Here is a 21,080-nt window from a genome sequence, read left to right as displayed (position 1 = left end):
ACCAAAGAGAATGTTGCATCAGTCCAAGCTAGTTACATGGTTAGTGGCAGAGCGCATTTCTGACATGTCAAGTGACATTTATCATCAACTGTGTGAGAAAGCCAAATGTTTTGATGCATACTCAGTTTCTCTTGACGAGAGCACAGACATAACAGGCACTGCTCAGCTCACAATTTATGTCCGTGGTGTTGATTGCAATTTTGAATTGACGGAGGAGCTGCTCACAATAATTCCAATGCATGGCCAGACCACCGCTAATGAGATATTTCATCATCTGTGTGATGCCATTGAGAATGCAGGTTTGCCATGGAAGAGGTTTGTTGAAATAATAACCGACGGAGCGCCATCGATGACAGGGAGGAAAAATGGACTGGTGGCACTTGTTAAAAAAAAACTTGAAGAGGAGGGTGTAGAAGAGGAGGCGATTGCTCTTCACTGCATTATCCATCAGCAGGCCCTTTGCAGCAAATGCCTGCCGTGTGACAATGTGATGTCTGTTGTTGTGAAATGCGTCAACCAAATCAGATCCAGGGGCTTAACGCACAGGAGGTTCCGTGCTTTTTTAGAGGAAATGGGGTCAGAATATGGAGATGTGCTCTATTTCACCGAGGTACGTTGTCTCAGCAGGGGAAATGTCCTGAAAAGATTTTTTGAGTTGAGAGAAGAAGTGAAAGCCTTCATGGAGAAGAATGGGAAGGCTGTTTCTGAGTTGAGTGATCACAAATGGCTCATAGACTTAGCTTTTCTTGTTGACATCACACAAAAGCTGAATGTACTAAACAAGATGTTACAAGGCCAGGGGCAGCTCGTCAGCGCTGCCTATGACAACGTGAGAGCATTCTCCACAAAACTTGTGTTATGGAAATCCCAGCTCTCTCAGACAAACCTTTGCCATTTCCCAGCATGCAAGGAACTTGTGGATGCAGGCATACCATTCAGTGGTGAGAAATATGTTGATGCTATTTTTAAGCTAGAGAAGGAATTTGATCACAGATTTGCAGACTTCAAAACGCACAGAGCCACTTTCCAAATTTTTGTGGACCCCTTTTCCTTTGATGTGCAAGATGCCCCTCCTGTGCTTCAAATGGAGCTCATTGACCTGCAATGCAACTCTGATATCAAAGCCAAGTTCAGGGAGATGAGTGGAAAAGCAGACATGCATGTGCAATTTTTGAGAGAATTGCCCCCCAGCTACCCTGAGCTTTCCCGAATGTTCAAGCGCACCATGTGCCTTTTTGGGAGCACATATTTGTGTGAAAAGTTATTCTCCAACTTGAACTTCAATAAGTCAAAGTACAGGTCTAGACTTAATGATGATCATCTTCAAGCCATACTGAGGGTCTCAACTGCTTCCTCTCTAAAGCCAAATGTGGTTCAGATTTGTGAGAAGAAGCGCTGTCAAGTCTCTGGCAGCAAGGAGTAGGCAAAAGATGCCATGTTCAGAAGAACTGTTCATGATCTTCACTCAATTTTCTATTCATGTTCAGGACACTTCATGTTCAGAAGAAATAATTAAAACTGTTATAATGACATTTGAGGACTTTTTTTTGTGAAATCCCTTATGCGGCCAGCCTCATCCTGACTTTGCGTCCTGCGGCCCCCAGGTAAATTGAGTTTGAGCCCCCTGCTGTACAAGTACATTAGAGGGGGCTATAGACAGAGAAGGGGGTGTTCTCTTTTTTCCCATAAGAACAATCCCTGCACCAGAGGCCACCCCTTTATATAAGAGGAACGGAACATTCACTTGAAGCAGCGTAGGTGGTTTTTTAACTGTGAGGGCAGTGAGGTTGGGGAATGCCCTTCCTAGTGATGATGTGATGGCAGATTCTGTTGATGCCTTTAAGAGGGGCTTGGATTATTTTCTTGAATGAACATAATGTCCAAGGCTATTGTGATACTAAAATCTATACTTAGGGGCACATTTACTAACCCACGAACGGGCCGAATGCGTCCGATTGCGTTTTTTTCGTAATGATCGGTATTTTGCGATTTTTTTCGTTACCAATACGATTTGCGTGAAAAAACACGAGTTTTTCATAGCCATTCCGAAAGTTGCGCAAAATCGCGATACGAAAAAAGGCGCGACTTTTCGCGCAAGTTTTAACGCTACGAAAAAGGTGCGACTTTTCGCGCAAGTTTTAACGCTACGAAAAAATCGCCAGATTTTACACAACTTTCGGAATGGCTACGAAAAACTCGCGTTTTTTCGCACAAATCGTATTGGTACCGAAAAAGTCGCGATAATTTCCGAAAAGTCGTAAAGTCGGCAAAAAAATCGCAAAAATACGAAAAAGTCGCAAAATGTTCGTTTTCCAATCGGAATTTTTCCAATTCGGATTCGAATTCGTGTCTTAGTAAATCAGCCCCTAAGTATTGATGTTGGTATATATAGTTTATGTATGTGAGTGTATAAATAGGTCAGTATAGGTTTGTGTGTGCTGGGTTCACTTAGAGGGGTTGAACTTACATACTTAATGGACTCTGGTCCCTATGTAACTATGTAGAGGGTGAGAGTAACGAGTTACTCGATATGTTAACATGCTCATTAACTTGAGACGCTTACATTAAATTATCATTTTTGTGACAGTACCCCATTAACAGTTGTATTTAAGTCATTACTGTTGTCCGTATGTATTAGCCTTTAACATAGTGTCATTAATCCACTAGATAATCATTATTCACACATGCCTATAACCCCCCCCCCCCCCCTTTTTTTTTTTTTAAGGACTCCTGGCAAATTTACCAGCAAAACCAACAAGGTAATGTAACACATTATGTATTTTCTTTTTATAAAAATTTGAATTTGCTGGTTTTTGTTTTGACTTGTTTTACACAAAGTAAATACAAAAAAAATTAAATCACAATCAAAACAAATGAATTAAATCACACACGTGCAGTGCTGGAACTGGAGGGGTGCCATCCCCCCACTTCTTTATTCTTGTGAATAAAGAAGGGGTAATGCAGTAGTTTGAATCCCATATTTGTTATTGTAATACCAGAGCTTTAAACCTTTCTCCAGCGTTTCCAGTCTTGATGTGGCTTTACCGGGACTTACACTTTGAGGGAAAAAAGCCCTATCTAAAGCTGCAGAAAGTTAGAAAATGGCATCACTGCAGGTTATGCCTGAATTAGAGGCTGAATTACGTGAAAAGGGACGAATTAAAGATATAAAACTGAATGCAGAGGAAAAGGGAAATTGTGAATAAAGATAAGGCAGTGGATAGCGGGATAAAATGATGGAAAATAGTTGTGATAGTATCAGATAGAGTTGGGGGAATTTAGATTATGATAGAGTGGTGCTATGGTATGACACACACTACATAGGAAAGGGCATTGTTTGCAAAAGCTCAATTGTTTATGCATTTATATTTGGGAGTCCTTACGGGCCACATAGTTTGGTAAATCTATGTATATTGGCCATAAAACTGTTCAGAATATACCTGGAGCTTATATTTAACTTATTTTATTTTTGTGTGTAATAAATGTGGTCAAACTGCAAAAATATTGGACAGTTTTCAGAAATATAAAAACTGCTAGATGACTTGTAGGGAAGTAGAGGGTTGTCACACATCAGCACTCTTTCAGTTATTGTCTTTTTCTATGGTTATATGACAGCACCTCAAAGCAGTATTATACTGGCTATGGATTGGGCAAGGATTATGCCTTCTTTTGGTGATGACTGTTTTTAGTGAGTTAGGTGTTTGATTTACTTTTGCAAGTCTTCCAATTAGCCTAAAAGAGTCCAGTTGTATATGATTACCAGTTACTGCAAGTGTCAGTACAGCTATTAATTGTAAGGCTTCAGAAAACCACTAAAAAAAGCAAGAACCATGTTGACTATTTTCATTCATCCAGGTCATGGTACATCTAGGGGCCCATTTACTAACCCACGAACGGGCCGAATGCGTCCGATTGCGGTTTTTTCGTAATGATCGGTATTTTGCGATTTTTTCAGAAAATCGTCTTAACTTTTTCGTTACCAATACGATTTGCGCGAAAAAACGCAAGTTTTTCGTAGCCATTCCGAAAGTTGCGCAAAATCGCCATTTTTTCGTAGCGTTAAAACTTGCGCGAAACGTCGCGCCTTTTAAGTTAACGCTACGAAAAAGGCGCGACTTTTCGCGCAAGTTTTAACGCTACGAAAAAGGCGCGACTTTTCGCGCAAGTTTTAACGCTACGAAAAAATCGCCAGATTTTGCGCAACTTTCGGAATGGCTACGAAAAATTAGCGTTTTTTTCACGCAAATCGTATTGGTAACGAAAAAGTCGCGATAATTTCCGAAAAGTCGTAAAGTCGCCGAAAAAATCGCAAAAAATACGAAAAAGTCGCAAAATGTTCGTTTTCCAATCGGAATTTTTCCAATTCGAATTTGTGTCTTAGTAAATCAGCCCCCTAGTATAAGTAAATCTGACACTGGTCTCTGTGAGTTGCATGATACTTTGGTAATCCTATCACAGTAACTCCACAGCAGTCGCCATTGTGATTGGATTAGTGGAAGAGTTTATATGCCGAGGACTTCCCCTACCAGTTAGTTGAACTGAAAAAGCTGCTTGGATTAGTAGTGAAATACAGGTATGGGACCCGTTATCCAGAATGCTCAAGACCAAGTGTATTCCAGATAAAGGGTCTTTCCGTAATTTGGATCTCCATATCTTAAGTCTACTAAAAAAAAACAAAAAAAACAATAAAACATTAATTAAACCCAATAGGATTGTTTTGCCTCCAATAAGGATTAATGGTATCTTACTTGGGATCAAAGGAAATGCATTTTAAAAATCTGAATTATTTCATTAAAATGGAGTCTATGGGAGAAAGGCATTCCGTAATTTGGAGCTTTCTGGATAACTGGTTTCCGGATAACGGATCCCATACCTGTACCATCGATGATTACTCAAAAAATCCAGTTGATCTAGATTTACTTAAACCAGATAAAAATCATTCTATTTAATTTCCTATTTTATCCATGTCTGTCAATCAGTTTGCTCTTTCTTGCTGTGGCTGGTGAAGATCTGACTGCTTTAAACAAGATTTTAATCTTTAATCCACTACTTCCTTGTTGGCATATTTTAGCTACTATATAAATCGCTTTCACTGGAACTTTTTAGGGGTAACTGGTAATTAATAAGCCACTCTTCACTGAATTATCCATACATTACATTTAGGGTAGTTTTATGCTGTCTATCTGAAGACATTTTGTTTGGTCAAGCCCCCAGTGATGTTAGGCCACACATCTTGTGACCAGCGAGCCAGCTGAAACGGCTAAATGAGTAAACCGGACCAGTTACAGCTTAATAAATATTGACTTAATGATTTCTCCTTTAGACAAATATAATGGTAAAAATAAAAATGTACTCTTTTAAGTAAACAAACCAGTATCTGTGGTGTGTGATATTATTGTATGCATTATTAGATGGTGGCCTGAGAGGTGTGGTTTTAGATTTTAAATAGCCAGTTGAAGCACAGCTGCTCCTTGACAAAGCTCTAACAAGTTAACAAAACACATGGACGGGTAAATAGTTAAAATAAAAATAGTGGAATTTGTTTTTTGCTGTTTTAAAGGCTGAAAAGAAAATGGTAATCCCATAATTTGTAGAGATTCCATAAATCACTTCACTTCTGCATTGTTGCTCCTTAGCTAAAGTCAGCTTACCTTTCCATATCCTGCATACATGCTGCCCTTTTTTCTCAGAAAATTAATATTTAAACACAAAAATTACACCACCCTCTCTTGTGTTTAAATGTTCTTTTCTCGTGAAGCTCCTGGCTGTGTTTTCTGATTGTAAGGGTCGTCACAAACTTACAGTAACTGGATTCTTGTCAAAGCACAATTTGTAGGCTTACATGACTTTACACACATACATTTTTATAACACACACACATTATATAATTAAATGTATATGCTATTTTCCTTTTTTTTATCTAGCTTGATAATGCAGGTGAATTGGAGGACTTTAGTCCATCCTCAGACACAGCAACTGAAGAATATGGAACACCTACTTTACCTTTTAGGAATGCAAAAATGCTAATTGAGCAACTTGGTGTTGACAGTCAAGGTAACTCCCTTTTTATATTGTGTAGTATCATTATAGCAACCTTTTAATTAATCCTTAACATCATTTATCATCTGACCATGCAGATTCTGTTAACCTGTTAAAATTTCAAAATATAATTCACGAATATGAAAGAACTATACAAAGGGAGAATGGAAGATATAAACTTCTAGCAAGTAAAGTAAAAAAAATGGAAAATGAGAAAAAAGACCTACAGCAAATCGCTGAGAAAAACAGGGAGCTTAAATCAATGTTGGATCACCAAAAGGTGGAATCGGAAAGTGATCTGAACAGTTTGAGGTAACATCAATAGTACTTGTAGCAATATATCTCACTTGATCATATTAGATTTTAAAGTTTGTTTTTTTTAATACCTTAATACATTTAATATTTAAATAAAGTATATTTTGCTAATCAGTAAAGTTTAGAAAACTCTCAGACATGTAACAAATATATTTTGCTGTTTTTCACTCAACTGAGCACTTTTTAATTTTTTTTGTAGACTTTCATGCTCTCAGGCATCAGAACAAAATAGTAGCACCTGAGGAAAAGTGAGGGCGGAAGTAAGGTTGGGTAGTGAAGGGATGGTGGCTAGGAGAGACTTGCAGAAGGAGCAGGACTGTTCTGCATCTAAACATCATGATGTCCTCATATCTCTTACCAAAAACTAGTAATTTCTAGAGTCCTGTTGGTTTTTCCCTAAAACAACAGGCATTAGTCATTCTTTGAAAGTTTCTTTTGAGGGGGTGGTTTTGCCCTTTCAGGTCTGCTTTCCGTTTGAAATTCAAACCTGGTTCTGTTGGTCCTGGAAGGTGACCCCTGCAAACAATTTTGAGACATCCCTTTTCTTTTTACTAGATTGTATTTGTGTTCCCTTGGTGTAGGTTATACAATAAACCCATTTGAAATGGTCTGCCTTGGTTCCATCCTCTTCATTCTAAGAGAAGAGAAAGTGGGGCAACCAGAAATCTGCTATTGCTAGGTAGATAAAGGATAGTATCCTTAGAGCTTACCTTTGAAAGCAGGAAGCTCTGTTTGGAATCACCGCTCCATTTACACAGTTGGGGAGAAGCATGGGCAGTCAGAAACGTGCTTTTAAACGAACAGTTTGTATTGGTAAAATACAGCTTGGAAGTTCTTTAAGGACAGAAATAGACACTTAGATAACTAGAAAGTTATGCATACAATCACGTGGAAATGCAAAATTATAGCAATAAACCAAATGTGCTTTTTTTTTTTATTTTATTTGGCAGGTTCACACTTAAACAGGAAGAGGAAAAAAGAAAAAATGCAGAAATGCTTTATGGTAAAAGCCAAGAGCAATTGAGAAGAAAAGAGGATCAGTGTTGCCAAGAAATGGAGGCAAAGCAACTGCTTGAATTAACTATAAGAAACTTGGAACTTGAGATGAGGAGTATGCAGAACACTGTGAGACAGGTAAAGGATTCCAAGCAGTTCAAATCTAAGCACATTTGCAAAACATTTTTGTGAATAGAAACATTCTGATGGTGCTCCCAGGGATGGATTTGGAAATAATTTTCTGCCTCTCTAATTGTAAAGATATTCAAGAAAGGCATTTTTGAATCTTTGCTGTAGATTAGAACTTAGTTTTTATTTTTAATAGCCAGGAAAGTTTTATGCATGTAGTACATCTGAGGCTAATATATGTCCAAAGGTATTCCCTTTAAAAGCAGATCTGGTATTTGTATACAAGTCCCGTCATTAAAAGGCTTATCCATCACAACAACCATGGCTGTTTTCCCTGGTATGATTAAAATGATAACCAAATAAATAAGCTTTCAGTGCAACATAAGTGGTTTTTGATTGAGCAGTAGTGATGAGCAAATCTGTCCCATTTTGCTTCGCTGAAAAATTTATAAAACCATGCAAAAATAGGTGGAACACATAAAATGCCATGCGCAGCTAATTTCTTTATGGCTGTCATTTTTTTTGCTGCACATGACTTGTTTTTGTCACACACCAAATTATTCTGTGGCTAATTTTTGTGCCTGATTAGCGAAACAATCTGCCAATGGCGAAACGCGGAAATTCACTGTCAATTCATGCCTACTGAAAATTTTGCTTATCACTACTAAGCACGAATTGTCAAACTGAACACAGAAAATATTTCCCATTTTATGTAACAAGGCAGGGGGATAAAAATGGAAAAATACTAAAAGCAGAGAATGGTAAAAAATAAGTAAAATAGTGTATCTTCCTTTTTTAATTACAGATTGGTAGTTTTCAGAACTGGGAAATATGATCCATAGAGCTTCCTTTTTCCATTTACAGTTGTGTTACTGTTCCATACGCTACAATCTAAAGGATTCTGATCCAAAAGGGTTAGATACAGCCAATTAAAAGGAAAACATACCTGCATTCTGTTTGAAATGAACTCATTGAGATGGGCTTATGTAGAAAAGTTACTTTAACACTCTCTGAACATGCAAAAATCATTTGGCTGAGCAATTTTAAAGGACATGTAAAGCCTACATTTGCCTACAATGTATATCAGTTGGGCACGTCTCCCCCACCCAAATGGCATCATTTGTACTGCATACAGTATATCCCCTCCGCTTGCCAGCACCATCACATTTTCCTAAAGCAAATAGCAACTTTCACCCGGTGGCCATTTTTCCTCTGATACATAATCAGATACATTTAAATCTGCAAACAGCATACACACCCTTATTCAGCATACATTTAATCAAGAATACAGGCTCAAACAGGCAGAACTGTCTCTGATAGAAGTTCTGCTTTGTTTGAGCACTGTAATGGTAAAGCTGAGCTCAGGAGAAAAAAATTGAAGCAGGCAGTTAGAGCTGAGTTTCTATGGGAACCAGCAATGCCATCTCTTTACTGACTGCTAGACTGGAAGGTGTGTTTAGTAATCTGACCTTAGAACGACTGAGCATGTCTGGCAAGTCAGGAATCAAAGCAAGTTTCTGAAGGAAGGGGGCCGAGTGGGTTACAGGAGGAGAAGGATTTCTAAGTGATTAAGGAGATGTTGCAGCCTTACTATTAACCTCTGGACAACCAGTGTGGCAGGTATTGAAAGATTTCAAAGAGCCTGTTCACTGATTAGATTTTTGTGTGTGGGGTTTACATGTCCTTTAATGTAGAAAAGTTTATACCTTTGTAAATTGCTTAACCTAATTACACTTTATTAGTTACGTTATACGTGTGTTTTAGAACATTCAACTTATTTTATATTTTGTCAGGTTGAAGAAGAACGTAATGAAGTGCAAAGATTATTATCCCATGAGCATAATGCAAGAATTGCTCAAGAAGATATCCTAAATAATATAAGGAGGAAAAGTGAAGAGATAGAAAATGAGAAAATGTGGACAAAAAATGCTGAAGTAATGACATATTTTATTAAGGAAGATTAGGAATAAAACACAAAAATGAAAGGCTTTTTAATACATTTAAGTATAACGGGCTATTAACTTATTCTGGTAAAAGCAGTGTTTGCTTCTGAAATTCTAATTCAATTAAAATGTAAATTGCCACCTTGTAGCAGGAGAAGCAGCCATGATTGGCTCTAAAGTCCACTTTAAATTGCAGATAACCGATAAGCTAATTTAAAATACAATGGTTTCATTCTTAAAGCTTCAGTAAACCTAGTAACTTTTATTACAGAGTAGGCAGCAGTATTCTAAGACCTCTCAAGACCTTTGCAACTGGCTTTCAGCTTTTTCATTTTGTCATTTTGTAGTTTAACTATTTATCTGAGGTTTTGCCATATCCTTTCAGCATGCCGATTTGATCAAATAATTGTCCCGCACACAGTTCCTGACAGAGGCACAGATCCTGCCAAACAGCAGAAAATATGGAGGCACAGATTTTTGCTGCTGAAGGACTGTGGGGACCTGGGGCTAGTACAGAAGGCCAAAACATGTGGCACAAATCTCTTGGCTAAGGGGCTGATTTATCAATGTTTGAATTTGTACAGATAGTTGTATTTTTTTTTGTTGAGCCTAAACTCCATGCATTTGAATTATGGTTAAAAAAAAATTCTTTTTTTCAATTCGGGTTTTTCAAATTTTTCTATTTTTTTTTTTTTTGAAGATGATGGGTACAATACGAATTGCATTCAGGTTTTTTTCCATGGGTTTATGAGATCAAGTTTTTTAAGTAAACATTTGAGTTTGGAAAAATTTCAAGTTTGAATTTTGCTAATATAACAAATAATCTTTTTCTATCTATCTATTGCAAAAATTAAAATGCAATCTAAGTTTCATCACATAGAAAATTTACTCTTCACTATCCCCCTCTTAATCTAATTCTCTTCATGCAGGAGATGAAGTCAGATTTAGATAGACAGTTAGGTCAGATACATTGATGGGTGCTCCCTTTGCTTAGGCATATTTAGACTGTTCCAAAATAACCAGCTACGACATGAAAAGCAGGGGTGTAACTATATAGGGAAACATACCCTGTAAATGCATACAAAGAAACCAATAACTGATACAAAAGGTGAAGAGGCCCTGCCCAAAGATCTTACAGTCTATAATAGGTGATAACTCAAATAATTCAATAAATGGACTCCAATATAAACAGCTGATGTTACTCTATAATAAGTAGTTGATATAAAAAGTTCCATTAATTAATGTGCTAATAAGTCATTTTATTAGGGGCAGTGAAAATTACCTTATTTTACTCATTGGTGATCAGTGGAGTTTGCTGCTGCCTGCCCCTGTCAAGCTATTCTGAACTGTCTTTCAATTGCCTTGGAATTTATGTAACTTATGTAGAAACTTACATAAGTTACGTACCAACCACAGTTGTTTATTGTGTAAGTGATTGTGTAAGTTTTACTAGCTTTGCAAAGGTAATATTGCATTTTATATTTTGTGATTTTTTCCCTTGATTCCCCTTTAATGTTCAGTTCATCTTTAAAGTGGCAGTATACCACATTGTTAAATAGTGAGTTCAGTGATCATACTGAACTCACTATTTGAGTGTATGCTGTATGCTGAGCATACTTTTTGTTCTAAAACTCTATAGCTTTAGTTGAAGCTATGCTGTGTTTCGTCCTTGTGACGTAGCTAGATTACCAGTACACAGATAATCCCCCTGTATGCTAACAGTCACAACAAAGTATGGAGGGTGGTTGTATAACCTGTTTCCCTGTTTAGCTCAAGAAATAACAAAAAACAATAGGCAAAAAATATGTTCATGCTGAACATGCTTTGTAGTACAAATGGTGAGGCATATTTTGATAGAGGCAGAACAAATTATATGGATCTATAGATCACCTAGAGCATGTTGCAAAAGAGGCAAATAACCAGAATTCTGCTATATATTTTTCTTTGTAGGTTCATGGACAACTTTCTAAAATAGATGAAAGAGAGAAAGATCTAATCCTGCAAAATAGCAACTTGCAAGAGGAAATGAATGTACTTAAATTAGAACTGGATCATGTTCGATCTCAGAATCAACAAGAAGAAAGCAAATATATGGATGAAAATGAAAATCTAAAGGAAAAGATTGCTGATCTTAGAAGAGATCTTAAAATGAATGAAGAAACTTTAACACAAACTGTAATACAATATAATAGTCAGCTTCATGCACTTAAGACAGAGAATACCATGCTGTGTTCAAAGTTAGAGCATGAAAAACAAGGCAAGGACAGGCTAGAAACAGAACTAGAGTCCATTCGCTCACGTTTGACCTCTACATTACAGGAAGTAGAAAGGAATCAGGCTTTAAAAATAGAAGTTGAACGCACCTTACAGAGAGAGCGAGATGAGTGGCTGCGTTCACAAGATAAATTAAATCATGAGTTGTCCACCATTAGGGAAAACAACAACAACCTGTCCCAGCAACTTATCAGAGCTGAGACCAAGTCCAACAGTCTGGAGAATGAACTTCGCCAGACAAATACGTCTCTCCAAGACAAAGTCATTCTTTCTGAAAGCACCCAAAGAGAGCTAACCCACACATGTGGTAGAATAAAGGAACTTGAACACACACTCCAACTTGAAAAAGACAAAATATGCAAAAGTACTGTTAAGCAAGAGTCCTTACAAGAAAAATTAGCACAGATCCAAAGTGAGAACATGCTGCTCCGCCAGCAAATTGAAGATGTAAATAATAAAGGTATTATCAAAGATAAAACCGTAAGTGATGTCCAGGACAAATTTACAGAGATCATTGCCAAAATTCGAGCAGATGCAGAGAGGCAAGTTCAGATAATTGAAGAAAGGAACAAAGACTTGATCATTAAATATAATGAGACCAGGGAACAACTTTATAGACTTGAAACTGAAAAAGTGGAGAGAGAGGTAAGGTTTACTCTAGTGTTTTCACATATGTTTTAATTATGTGTGCGTATATACGATTTTACAGTACAGTAAGAATACAAATGGGGACAAACATTTTCCTAATGTGGTATCCTATTACCTGTAGCAGTACTGAAAGTAAAATTTTCAGTAATATTGCATGTAATTAGTCCGACTAGACTTCAGGAAAATGAGTAACGATTCTGCCATTGCTTTAGTCCTGCCAGTGTCTGTTGGTCACTCTGTGAAGGCAAGATTTTCGCAAGCACGCTGTAAAAAAAGCACCCCATATAAGAATATTCAAGGCACTTCGGATTTAGGAAATTGTAGCTGGTAAGCCAAAATACCGCACGTATACTGTGCAACCTATAAGTAAAAAAAAGCCCTATGACTGTGCTTCAAAAGTTTTATCTAGAGACAGACTTATAGGGGCAGATTTAATAAAATTCCATAATTTCTCATTTTTTTTCATTTTCAAATTTGTTTTCCATAATGTCTGATAGTTACTAAAAAAACGTTGCAAGGAAAAGTCTCTCCGAGAAAAGTCATAAATTACCCAACTTTATTGAATTCTCGCTGCAAAAATCCTAACTTTGTCGAATTGTTGCTGTAACAATTCAAAAAAGTCATGATTTTCAGACAACCCAGCAAAATTTCGAGACGAAAGAAAAAACTTCATGGAAAGGGACCTTTGCCATTGACTTCGACATGAACTCTACAAGTTTAATCTGGCGATTTGTCGAATTCAGATTTTTAGCTGTTAAAACACATAGTAAATCTCGGAAATGTTGCAGCATTTTTAAAAAAAAATTGAAATTTGAAATTAAAAATGAGCCCCATAATTTATTATAATTAGCCGCTACCCAAGACCAGTGCTCCTGTTAGCAGAAAACTAAATTTTGGCACCCCCAGTGATTTTAAGTTTAGTTCTCTTTAATATTCTTAAAGAATATAAACAGGGTTACACAAATGAATCATCTGTACAGATTACAAGTAAAAACACTGCATAAAGATTTTCAGATCTGGCTTTTGACATCCTTTATCTGATCCAGACTAAATACAAGTTTGTTTTATATACAGTATACATACACACCTAATAGTCGAAAATAATAACCTAATAAATCAAAAGAACAGAGTGAAACAAATGTGACCACCCTTCTGAATGCAATATGGGAAGACGGCTTTCTGCAAACTGAGTTTAATCTATGAACTCTTATGAAGTATAGCTAAGATAAGGGAAATGTACAAAAACCTTTATATTTTGTAAAACCATTGTAAAAAAATTTCTTTGTGGTCTGAATGCGGTGTTCTCTTGTGATTTGTTTTTTTTAGAGCACGCTAAGACAGTTGCAACAAGAACTTGCTGATGCTTTGAAGAAATTATCAATGTCAGAGGCCTCTCTGGAAGTTATTACACGTTATCGAAATGACATTGAGGGGGAAAAGCAAATCCTTCAGAAAGAAGTAGAAAAGTTCAGAATTAAAGTACAGTGCAACTTTTACACAATCATTTTACAAATATTCTAAATGTAGAAAACCTGTATTTCCTATTGTTGAAATGTCAGGTGTAAGAGCAAAACTGCTAGGAATTATCTTGCAAAAATGTACAATTTGATCTTTTATGACATTGTTTACAAGAGGGTTATATCATTTTATTACCCTTTTAAAGCAGTGTTTGCTGAACTGTCTACACTTTGTGTATAAATGTGCACACACAATAATAACTATACACTATACATTTTTGAGAGATTCACAAGTTTGTTTTTGCAGGTGCAAGATTTAGAAGAGCAGTGTAATCAGGCAGAAAGACTCCACCATCAGTTAAAGAATTTGTTAGAAGATAAAGAACGTGAAGTAATGGCTGTATCTCAGAAAGTTCAGGAATATTCCTCAGCAGCCGCTGGAGATGAAAATGCCATTAAAGAACTGGAAGGACATGTACAAAAGTAGGCGCTACAAAATGTGTCTCACAAACCTAGGAGATTTGGCCATAACCCATTAGATGGTTTAGGGACAGTTTCACATGTATGATTGTAATTGATCCAGAGTGAATACTTACATTGGTTCTTTAAGATTTCCCAAAATACTTGCATACATTTATCTTTCACTTGAAGTCAAACACATGGCATTTTTTTAATTTGAATACAATGTATTTTATTCTCCATGTGTACAGTAAAAATATATATTTCTATGTTTCAATGACTATAAAAAGAATAGCTGCTTTTTTAATCTGTATCCAATGGAATTTGATTTACAATTGTGTTTTTCAGACTTGAAATTGAAAATGCCAAATTTGAAGCAACTGCAAAACAACAAGCAGGACAGATTGATATACTTCAGAAAGAACTCCGGGAAACTCTTTCAGTACGTTTTTTAAGTGTAGTTTTAAAAAAGTGCATGTTAAAAGGTAACTCTGGAAACTCTACACTGCTGCCATGGTAAAAAAAAATTTAAAAAAATGTTTTTTTTTTGTGTTTGTTTTTTTGTTTTTTTTAAAAGAGGGGCTAAAATGTTTATTTGCATACTATGTAAATACTCTAAAAATTAGGTTTTTACATCATAAATATAGAAGTCTCAGATTTAAAGGAAAGGTAATTTTGCAGCTACATGTGTCATAGCCCTTAAAGAGCAGTAAAAAGGGCTGTCCAGAAGTGAAATAAGGGGTAGGTATCAGTCTTCAGCTACGTTAAAATAAACTGCAGTTACTTGTCAGATAAGTCTTTCTTATGAAATAAAAATTGTTAGCATTGTTCTGTCTATAGAAACATTTTTTTTTTTTATCACAGACTTATGAAGAAATGGAATTTTATTGTCTTTCGTTACGCCAAATGTTATTTTTGGAATTGCATCCCTTTTAAAGGAGAAGTAAACCTTTTTTTTTTTTTTTTTCTTTTCCTGTCTTTAAAATTAATAACATACCTTAGTCCCTGCATTCAGTCTGATCTGGTTTCTGATTTATAAGTTGACATCTCCAGCTCCTTTCCTCATCTTCCTGGTACAGCATGAAGCCCTGCCCCCTCTTCCTGTTCAGCTTTCTGTAGTGGAAGAGGAGAGCTTTCTGGGAATGCACAGTGAGTCGGGCAGTTATGTATGGGCACAGAAAAAAGCTGCTGCTACACACTGGCTCCAGCTTCTCTGTGCATTCACAGAAAGCTTCTTCTCTGTCATGCATGCAGAGAAGGCTCTTCTCTTGAACTACCTCTAGTCAAAGAGATGAGGAGATCTGAACAGGAAGAGGGGGGCTGGGTTTCTGCTGTACCAGGAAGATGAGGAAAGGAGCTGGAGATGTCAACTTATAAATCAGAAACCAGATCAGACTGAATGCAGGGACTAAGGTATGTTATTATGATAGAAAAAAAAAGGTTTACTTCTTCTTTAAATAATATATAAATGAGACATCCTTTAGCCTAAATTAAATGGTTCTTTCATATTTTTCATTTTGCAGATACGTCACAAATTGGAAGAATTAATAGCGTCTTTACAGTCCTCAAAAATGGGATTAGAAGAAAAATTAAACCATCAGGTAAAAGGTTTTTTGTTTTGTTTTTTTTATTTTTCAACATTGTTTTTTCCTTTGCAGCATTTTGGAGGCGGGTCACTTCTTCCTCTTTAGCACTTCCTAGATGTAATGAACTGTTATGTGTTGAGGTTAATTTTCTGCTATCACCAACACTTTCTTGCTTGTGTGGTTAGAGATCAAGAACTACCTACTTTAATGAATTAGGAGTCCTTCCCATGTCAGCCAAACTGTTGACACTGTCTTTGTCCCAAATGTTAAAACGGAGCACTGTAATATAATAGTATATAAAAAATATACCCACCACAAAAATAATCTAGTGCTGTGATGTGTGTTTTACCCCCAAATAACCTATAGACTTTTCTTTTGCGCCCAGCTTCTGCAGAATGTTTCCCGACTAAGAACAGGTTTCCTATAATTAAATTTATTTAAATCAATTTCACTCTGAGGCTCATGGCCATGGAAAGATTAGGCACCTGCGGTTAATCTGTGGTACTGTGGGCGACTAATCTCCCCAAAATGCACCAGCAATAAAATGAATCGCCCTGGAAAGACATATGTGTCACTTTGGAAAAACAAAGTTGTGAAAAATTTCCTCCTGCAGGCAACTTCACGCAACTTCAGAAAAAGAAGTGACACACTTGCCTTTCTACTGGTGTTTCAATTTGTTGCCAGTGGAACGCCATTTTGGGGATTAGTCGCCTGTAGTAGCAACTAACCTCCCTGTAGGTCACGAGCCTTAGGGTAAAATTGATTCAAATAAATGTAATTATAGAAATTGTATCCATTTACACTGATATGAATGCATTGTTTAAACAGATACATACTGTATGTTTGACAGTTATCTTTATGATTAAGGTGCATAAGCAAACAGCATTGTCTCAAAGTGCACAGGACTCGCATAACCTGTGGGAAGAAGAACTAAAGTCAAGATCGCGATTAGGAATCCGCTTGGCAGAACTTGAACATGAAAAGGCAGAGTTTGCAGACCAAGTAAATATCACCTCCATATGTATTTGTGTTTTGTGGGGAATGCAGTGTTTTTGGACACAATGCATTTATGATGTTTGTTTAAAAATTTTACTGGGAAATTATTTAATATGTATTATTTAATATTTAGCTTCCATGCAGTTTTGCAAAACCTTCCTATAGAACCTTTTCCTATATAGAACTTTTATTATACTTTGTATATAAGTTTCCTTTGCTACAGCATTGTGGCGCAGTAGCTAGTATTACTGAGCACTTGTAGCACTGGGACTGATTTCAACCAGGACACTCTGTGCATGTAGTATATATGTTCTACCCGTCCTTGTGGGTTTTTTTTCCTTAGGACACACCAGTTTCCTCCTGCATACAAAAAAAAATAATAATTATATATTTTAGGTTGAAAGTGAAAAAAAGAAAGTGAAAAAGTTAATAGAACACAAACGATCAATGGAGGCACGCTTTGACCAGGAAATAAAGAGGAATGCGGAGTTACAAAGAGACATTTCTGGGTAATTATATACTTAAAAAGAAAAAGCTTTATGTCTTTGGGAGGAATAAAAAATCGTATCATATTTTTAACTATGCACATCCTGACAATCTTGTCATCTGTCATTTGCCATATAATTAACAAATAAAGTTGCCTTATTAAGACTACCAAGCTTCAGCCGAAAGAACTGGCAAAATGCAGAAGTACACATTTTGCCAGTTCTTTGTCACAGCATATTAACAGTTGGATATATTTCAGGTTGGATATATTTCTTTTTGTTGTAGACTGAAAAAACTCCTGAAAACTGCAAAAAAGAAAATAAAAGAACTTGAATCTGTTGGCACCCAACAAAGTACTCAAGATGGGTTCAAGAGCACACACTTTGAAAAAGAGATTGACATCATGAAGTTAAAAGAAAAGGTCTTGCTTTTTCCACAGTCCACAATATCAATAGTACACGTTTGCCATGATATTTCTGTTGCATTTAGTAATTAAAACTGTAAATATAGGAATCCTAAGAAGAGGAAAATTATGAAAAAAAAACAAATGTGTTTTTGTATTTATTGCATTATATTGGTAGTCCAGTTTGTGTAATAAATCCCACAGTGAACAGATGAAGAAATAACAGACATTGGGCATATTGGAAGCTTCTTATTCAAAGGCTTCTTCAAATAATTTTCTATTACACTGCAATAAAATTGGAAGTCTGCGTGGCAGATGTAGTCTCTAATATAAATGTAAGCCACAGATTTCTTTTTAAAACATAATCAGAGTAAAACATGGCCCCTGAATATATTTTATATTGAATATTGGGCTTACTATATGAACAGTACTGCTTTGTTACATTCCTATGCATATAACATAAATTATTTTATGTTATGCAGTATGTATGAGGCATAACACACCTCAGGATTTCATGGAGGGTTCCTTCAAGAGATTTAGGGGTATATTTATCATGCTGTGTAAAAAGTGGAGTAAAACATCACCGGTGATGTTGTTCATAGCAGCCAATCATATGCTTTGCTTTGGTTTTCTAACTGTTGAAATCTAATTGCTGATTGGTTGCCCTGGGCAACATCACCGGTAGTGTTTCACTCCACTTTTTACACAGCATGATAAATGTACCCCTTATTCTTTTAACACCGGGAGATTAGTCGCCCGCGATAAATAATCTCTGCTGCAGGCGACTTATCTCCTCGGCAAGAATGTGAAATGCCGGTGGAATGGCATACGTGTTGCTTCAGTTTTCCGAAGTTGCCTCATGAGTAAACTTCTGCCAACTTCAGAAAACCAAAGTGATGCGTGTGCCATCCCACCAATGATTCACATTCTTGCTGGTGGGAAGGCATTTTGGGGAGATTAGTCACCAGCGGTAGCCAAAGATTTATTGTGGGCAACTAATCTCCCTCTATGCCACCAGCCTTAGACAATTTTGGGGTTATGTAATAAAAGGCACTAAGTTTGCCCAGGAGCATTAACTCTTAGCAACCAATCAACAGGTAGCATTTACTGGTCACCTGTTTAAATGTCTTGTTGGTTGCTATGGGTTACTGCTCCTGGGCAAACTTAGTGCCTTTTATTATATATATAATATATGTGGGCTCTGTAATCAGCACCAATTGACTTTAAGAATGTGTGGAAGCCCTTGGGGAATCAGTGGAATGCTTTGGGCAGTTATAGATAACACTACAGCATCACACATTGATAGCTTCACTTTATGTGTAACAGCTATGGTTGAAATCACTAGTCTGGTTAATGAAATGTTCTGTCTAGTATCTGCTTTGTGCTGCAGAATGTTATCCCTAGTAACTGATTTTATTTCTGTTGCTTCTTAGAAATGGGGTCGCTTTTTTTTTAGGGCGAAGACACATGGAGCTACTTGTCACAGATACTAAACAACAAAAATATACCCTTCCAAAGACAATACTGAAAATTGCCTCTGCTAAAACACACGTAGAGACAATTATCAGTAAATGATCAGCATTGTCTATTTTTGTAGTCGTGACAGGTAGCTGCTACTAGTAGCTCCCTGTGTCTCCACCCTTATGCGAAATGCATAATGTCATCTTATACAATTAAGCCTGTTCTTCTCACAGATTAATGAACTTTCTTTTCGTCTGGAAAACGAATCCTCAAATTATAAGCAGCTGGAAGCTGCAAATCGAGATCTGCAACAACAGTTATCGTCTATGAAGATGTTTCACAAGAGTCAGGAACACTTAGAAAAGGGCAAGAGGCAGCTAGAAGATGAAGTAGCTAACTTAAAGCGGCAGATAGAGATAAACAAGGTGGATCAAAGTCTTATTGAAAAGCACAAGCGAGAAATAGAAGAAAGAGGAAGACTTGAATTAAAACAGAAATTAGAAGAAGTTAATCTGTTTCTTCAGGTATCTGTCTTTTATTTAGTCTGCCATACTTGATAATGATTTATATTCTATACAAGGATAGGGTATTTTATATGAGAAAACAGTATTATGAAATCCCTGAAATACAGCATTGACATTTCTCCCTTTTTATATAGCTTTTACAATTCTTCATTTTTAACTGTTATGTCTTATTATCTGTAGTAAAATGATTCTGTATGTTATACTTGATATTAATAGGGCTCTTCCTCTTAAAATGAACTGATAGTAGACTGTGGTATTCTAAGACAATATCTATTTGGCCTTTTTTTTTTTTTTTTTATTGTTGTGATTTTTGAATTATGTTTATACTGATGCTTGGAATATTTACAGCTGTCTGATTGCTATGGCTGAATTACCCCAGCAATCAGGCAGAAGTTAGCAATGCAGAATTAAAGATAAATAGCAGAGGGCCTCAACAAAAATTTAAGTAATTAAAAATAATAACAAACTTAAAGCCTTACAAGCAATTATTTTTTGTTGCCATGATTTGTGACCCTGACAGTCAGATAGGCACTCAAAAAAGGCAGAATAGACCAATAGAAAATGGTTAAAAGTATGAGCAGTTAAAACATTTCTTATAATAAGCTTATCTTAAACAAACAAAAGGTTATTTAAAGGTGAATTGTTAACCAGCATGAATCCAAGTTGATAGCATTACAGCGCTATTTTACAAATGTACTTTAGTAGCCTAAGGGCAGTGGCACACGGGGAGATTAGTCGCCCGCGATAAATCTTCACTATTGCGGGCGATTAATCTCCCCGACATGCCATCCCACCGGCAAGAATGTGGGATGGTATACACATCGCATCAGTTTTCCGAAGTCGACCGAAGTTTCCTTGCGAGGCAACTTCAGGCGACCGAAGCAATGCGTATACCATCCCACCGGCGATATAGATTCTTGCCGATGGGATGGCATGCCGGGAGATTTGTCGCCCGCTATAGTGAAGATTTATTGCGGGTGACTAATCTCCCCGTGTGTCACTGCCCTACAACACAGAACTACTTGTAGCAACTACTTAATTTACTGATAATTGTCTCTACGTGTATTTTAGCTTTTCGCTTTACAGGTACTCTGGCTGGCACAGTTTTCCTATAACAGGAGTACCAGGGTATCAGATAAGTGATTATTTGGCACCCCCCAGTGATTATAGCTTTCCTTCTCCTTTAAGAACTAGTACCCCATATTAGGGAAATAAACCTTTATCTGAAAAACCAAGATTTTAGCTCCCTGTTCTGCTGAATCAGTATTTCTAATTTCATATATTGGCATTTGTTGGGATGTATAGTATAAGTAGTATGCATTGTTTGATCAAATTATACACATATTACATTTGTGTTTAGTGAC

General features: G+C 36.6%; 1 protein-coding gene across 6 annotated transcripts in view; it reads left to right on the top strand.

Annotated features, from left to right (window-relative positions):
* The window catches only part of ankrd7 (ankyrin repeat domain 7), a 64,058-nt gene that overhangs the window by 40,375 nt on the left and 2,603 nt on the right, over window positions 1-21,080 (top strand). For all 6 annotated transcript variants that reach the window (XM_031898974.1, XM_031898973.1, XM_012959953.3 and 3 more), the window contains 14 exons: window positions 2,726-2,759; window positions 5,925-6,054; window positions 6,138-6,351; window positions 7,305-7,488; window positions 9,273-9,413; window positions 11,373-12,341; window positions 13,671-13,823; window positions 14,109-14,284; window positions 14,609-14,702; window positions 15,784-15,861; window positions 16,714-16,848; window positions 17,239-17,351; window positions 17,614-17,749; window positions 19,426-19,716. In XM_031898974.1, coding sequence (XP_031754834.1) covers window positions 2,726-2,759; window positions 5,925-6,054; window positions 6,138-6,351; window positions 7,305-7,488; window positions 9,273-9,413; window positions 11,373-12,341; window positions 13,671-13,823; window positions 14,109-14,284; window positions 14,609-14,702; window positions 15,784-15,861; window positions 16,714-16,848; window positions 17,239-17,351; window positions 17,614-17,749; window positions 19,426-19,716 — 2,848 coding nt within the window. The remainder of the gene's footprint in view (window positions 1-2,725; window positions 2,760-5,924; window positions 6,055-6,137; window positions 6,352-7,304; window positions 7,489-9,272; window positions 9,414-11,372; window positions 12,342-13,670; window positions 13,824-14,108; window positions 14,285-14,608; window positions 14,703-15,783; window positions 15,862-16,713; window positions 16,849-17,238; window positions 17,352-17,613; window positions 17,750-19,425; window positions 19,717-21,080) is intronic.

Source organism: Xenopus tropicalis, chromosome 3, assembly GCF_000004195.4.
Source record: "Xenopus tropicalis strain Nigerian chromosome 3, UCB_Xtro_10.0, whole genome shotgun sequence".
Lineage (NCBI taxonomy): Eukaryota > Metazoa > Chordata > Amphibia > Anura > Pipidae > Xenopus > Xenopus tropicalis.
Note: the sequence above shows the minus strand (reverse complement) of the source record. Positions and strands in the feature narration are given on the sequence as shown.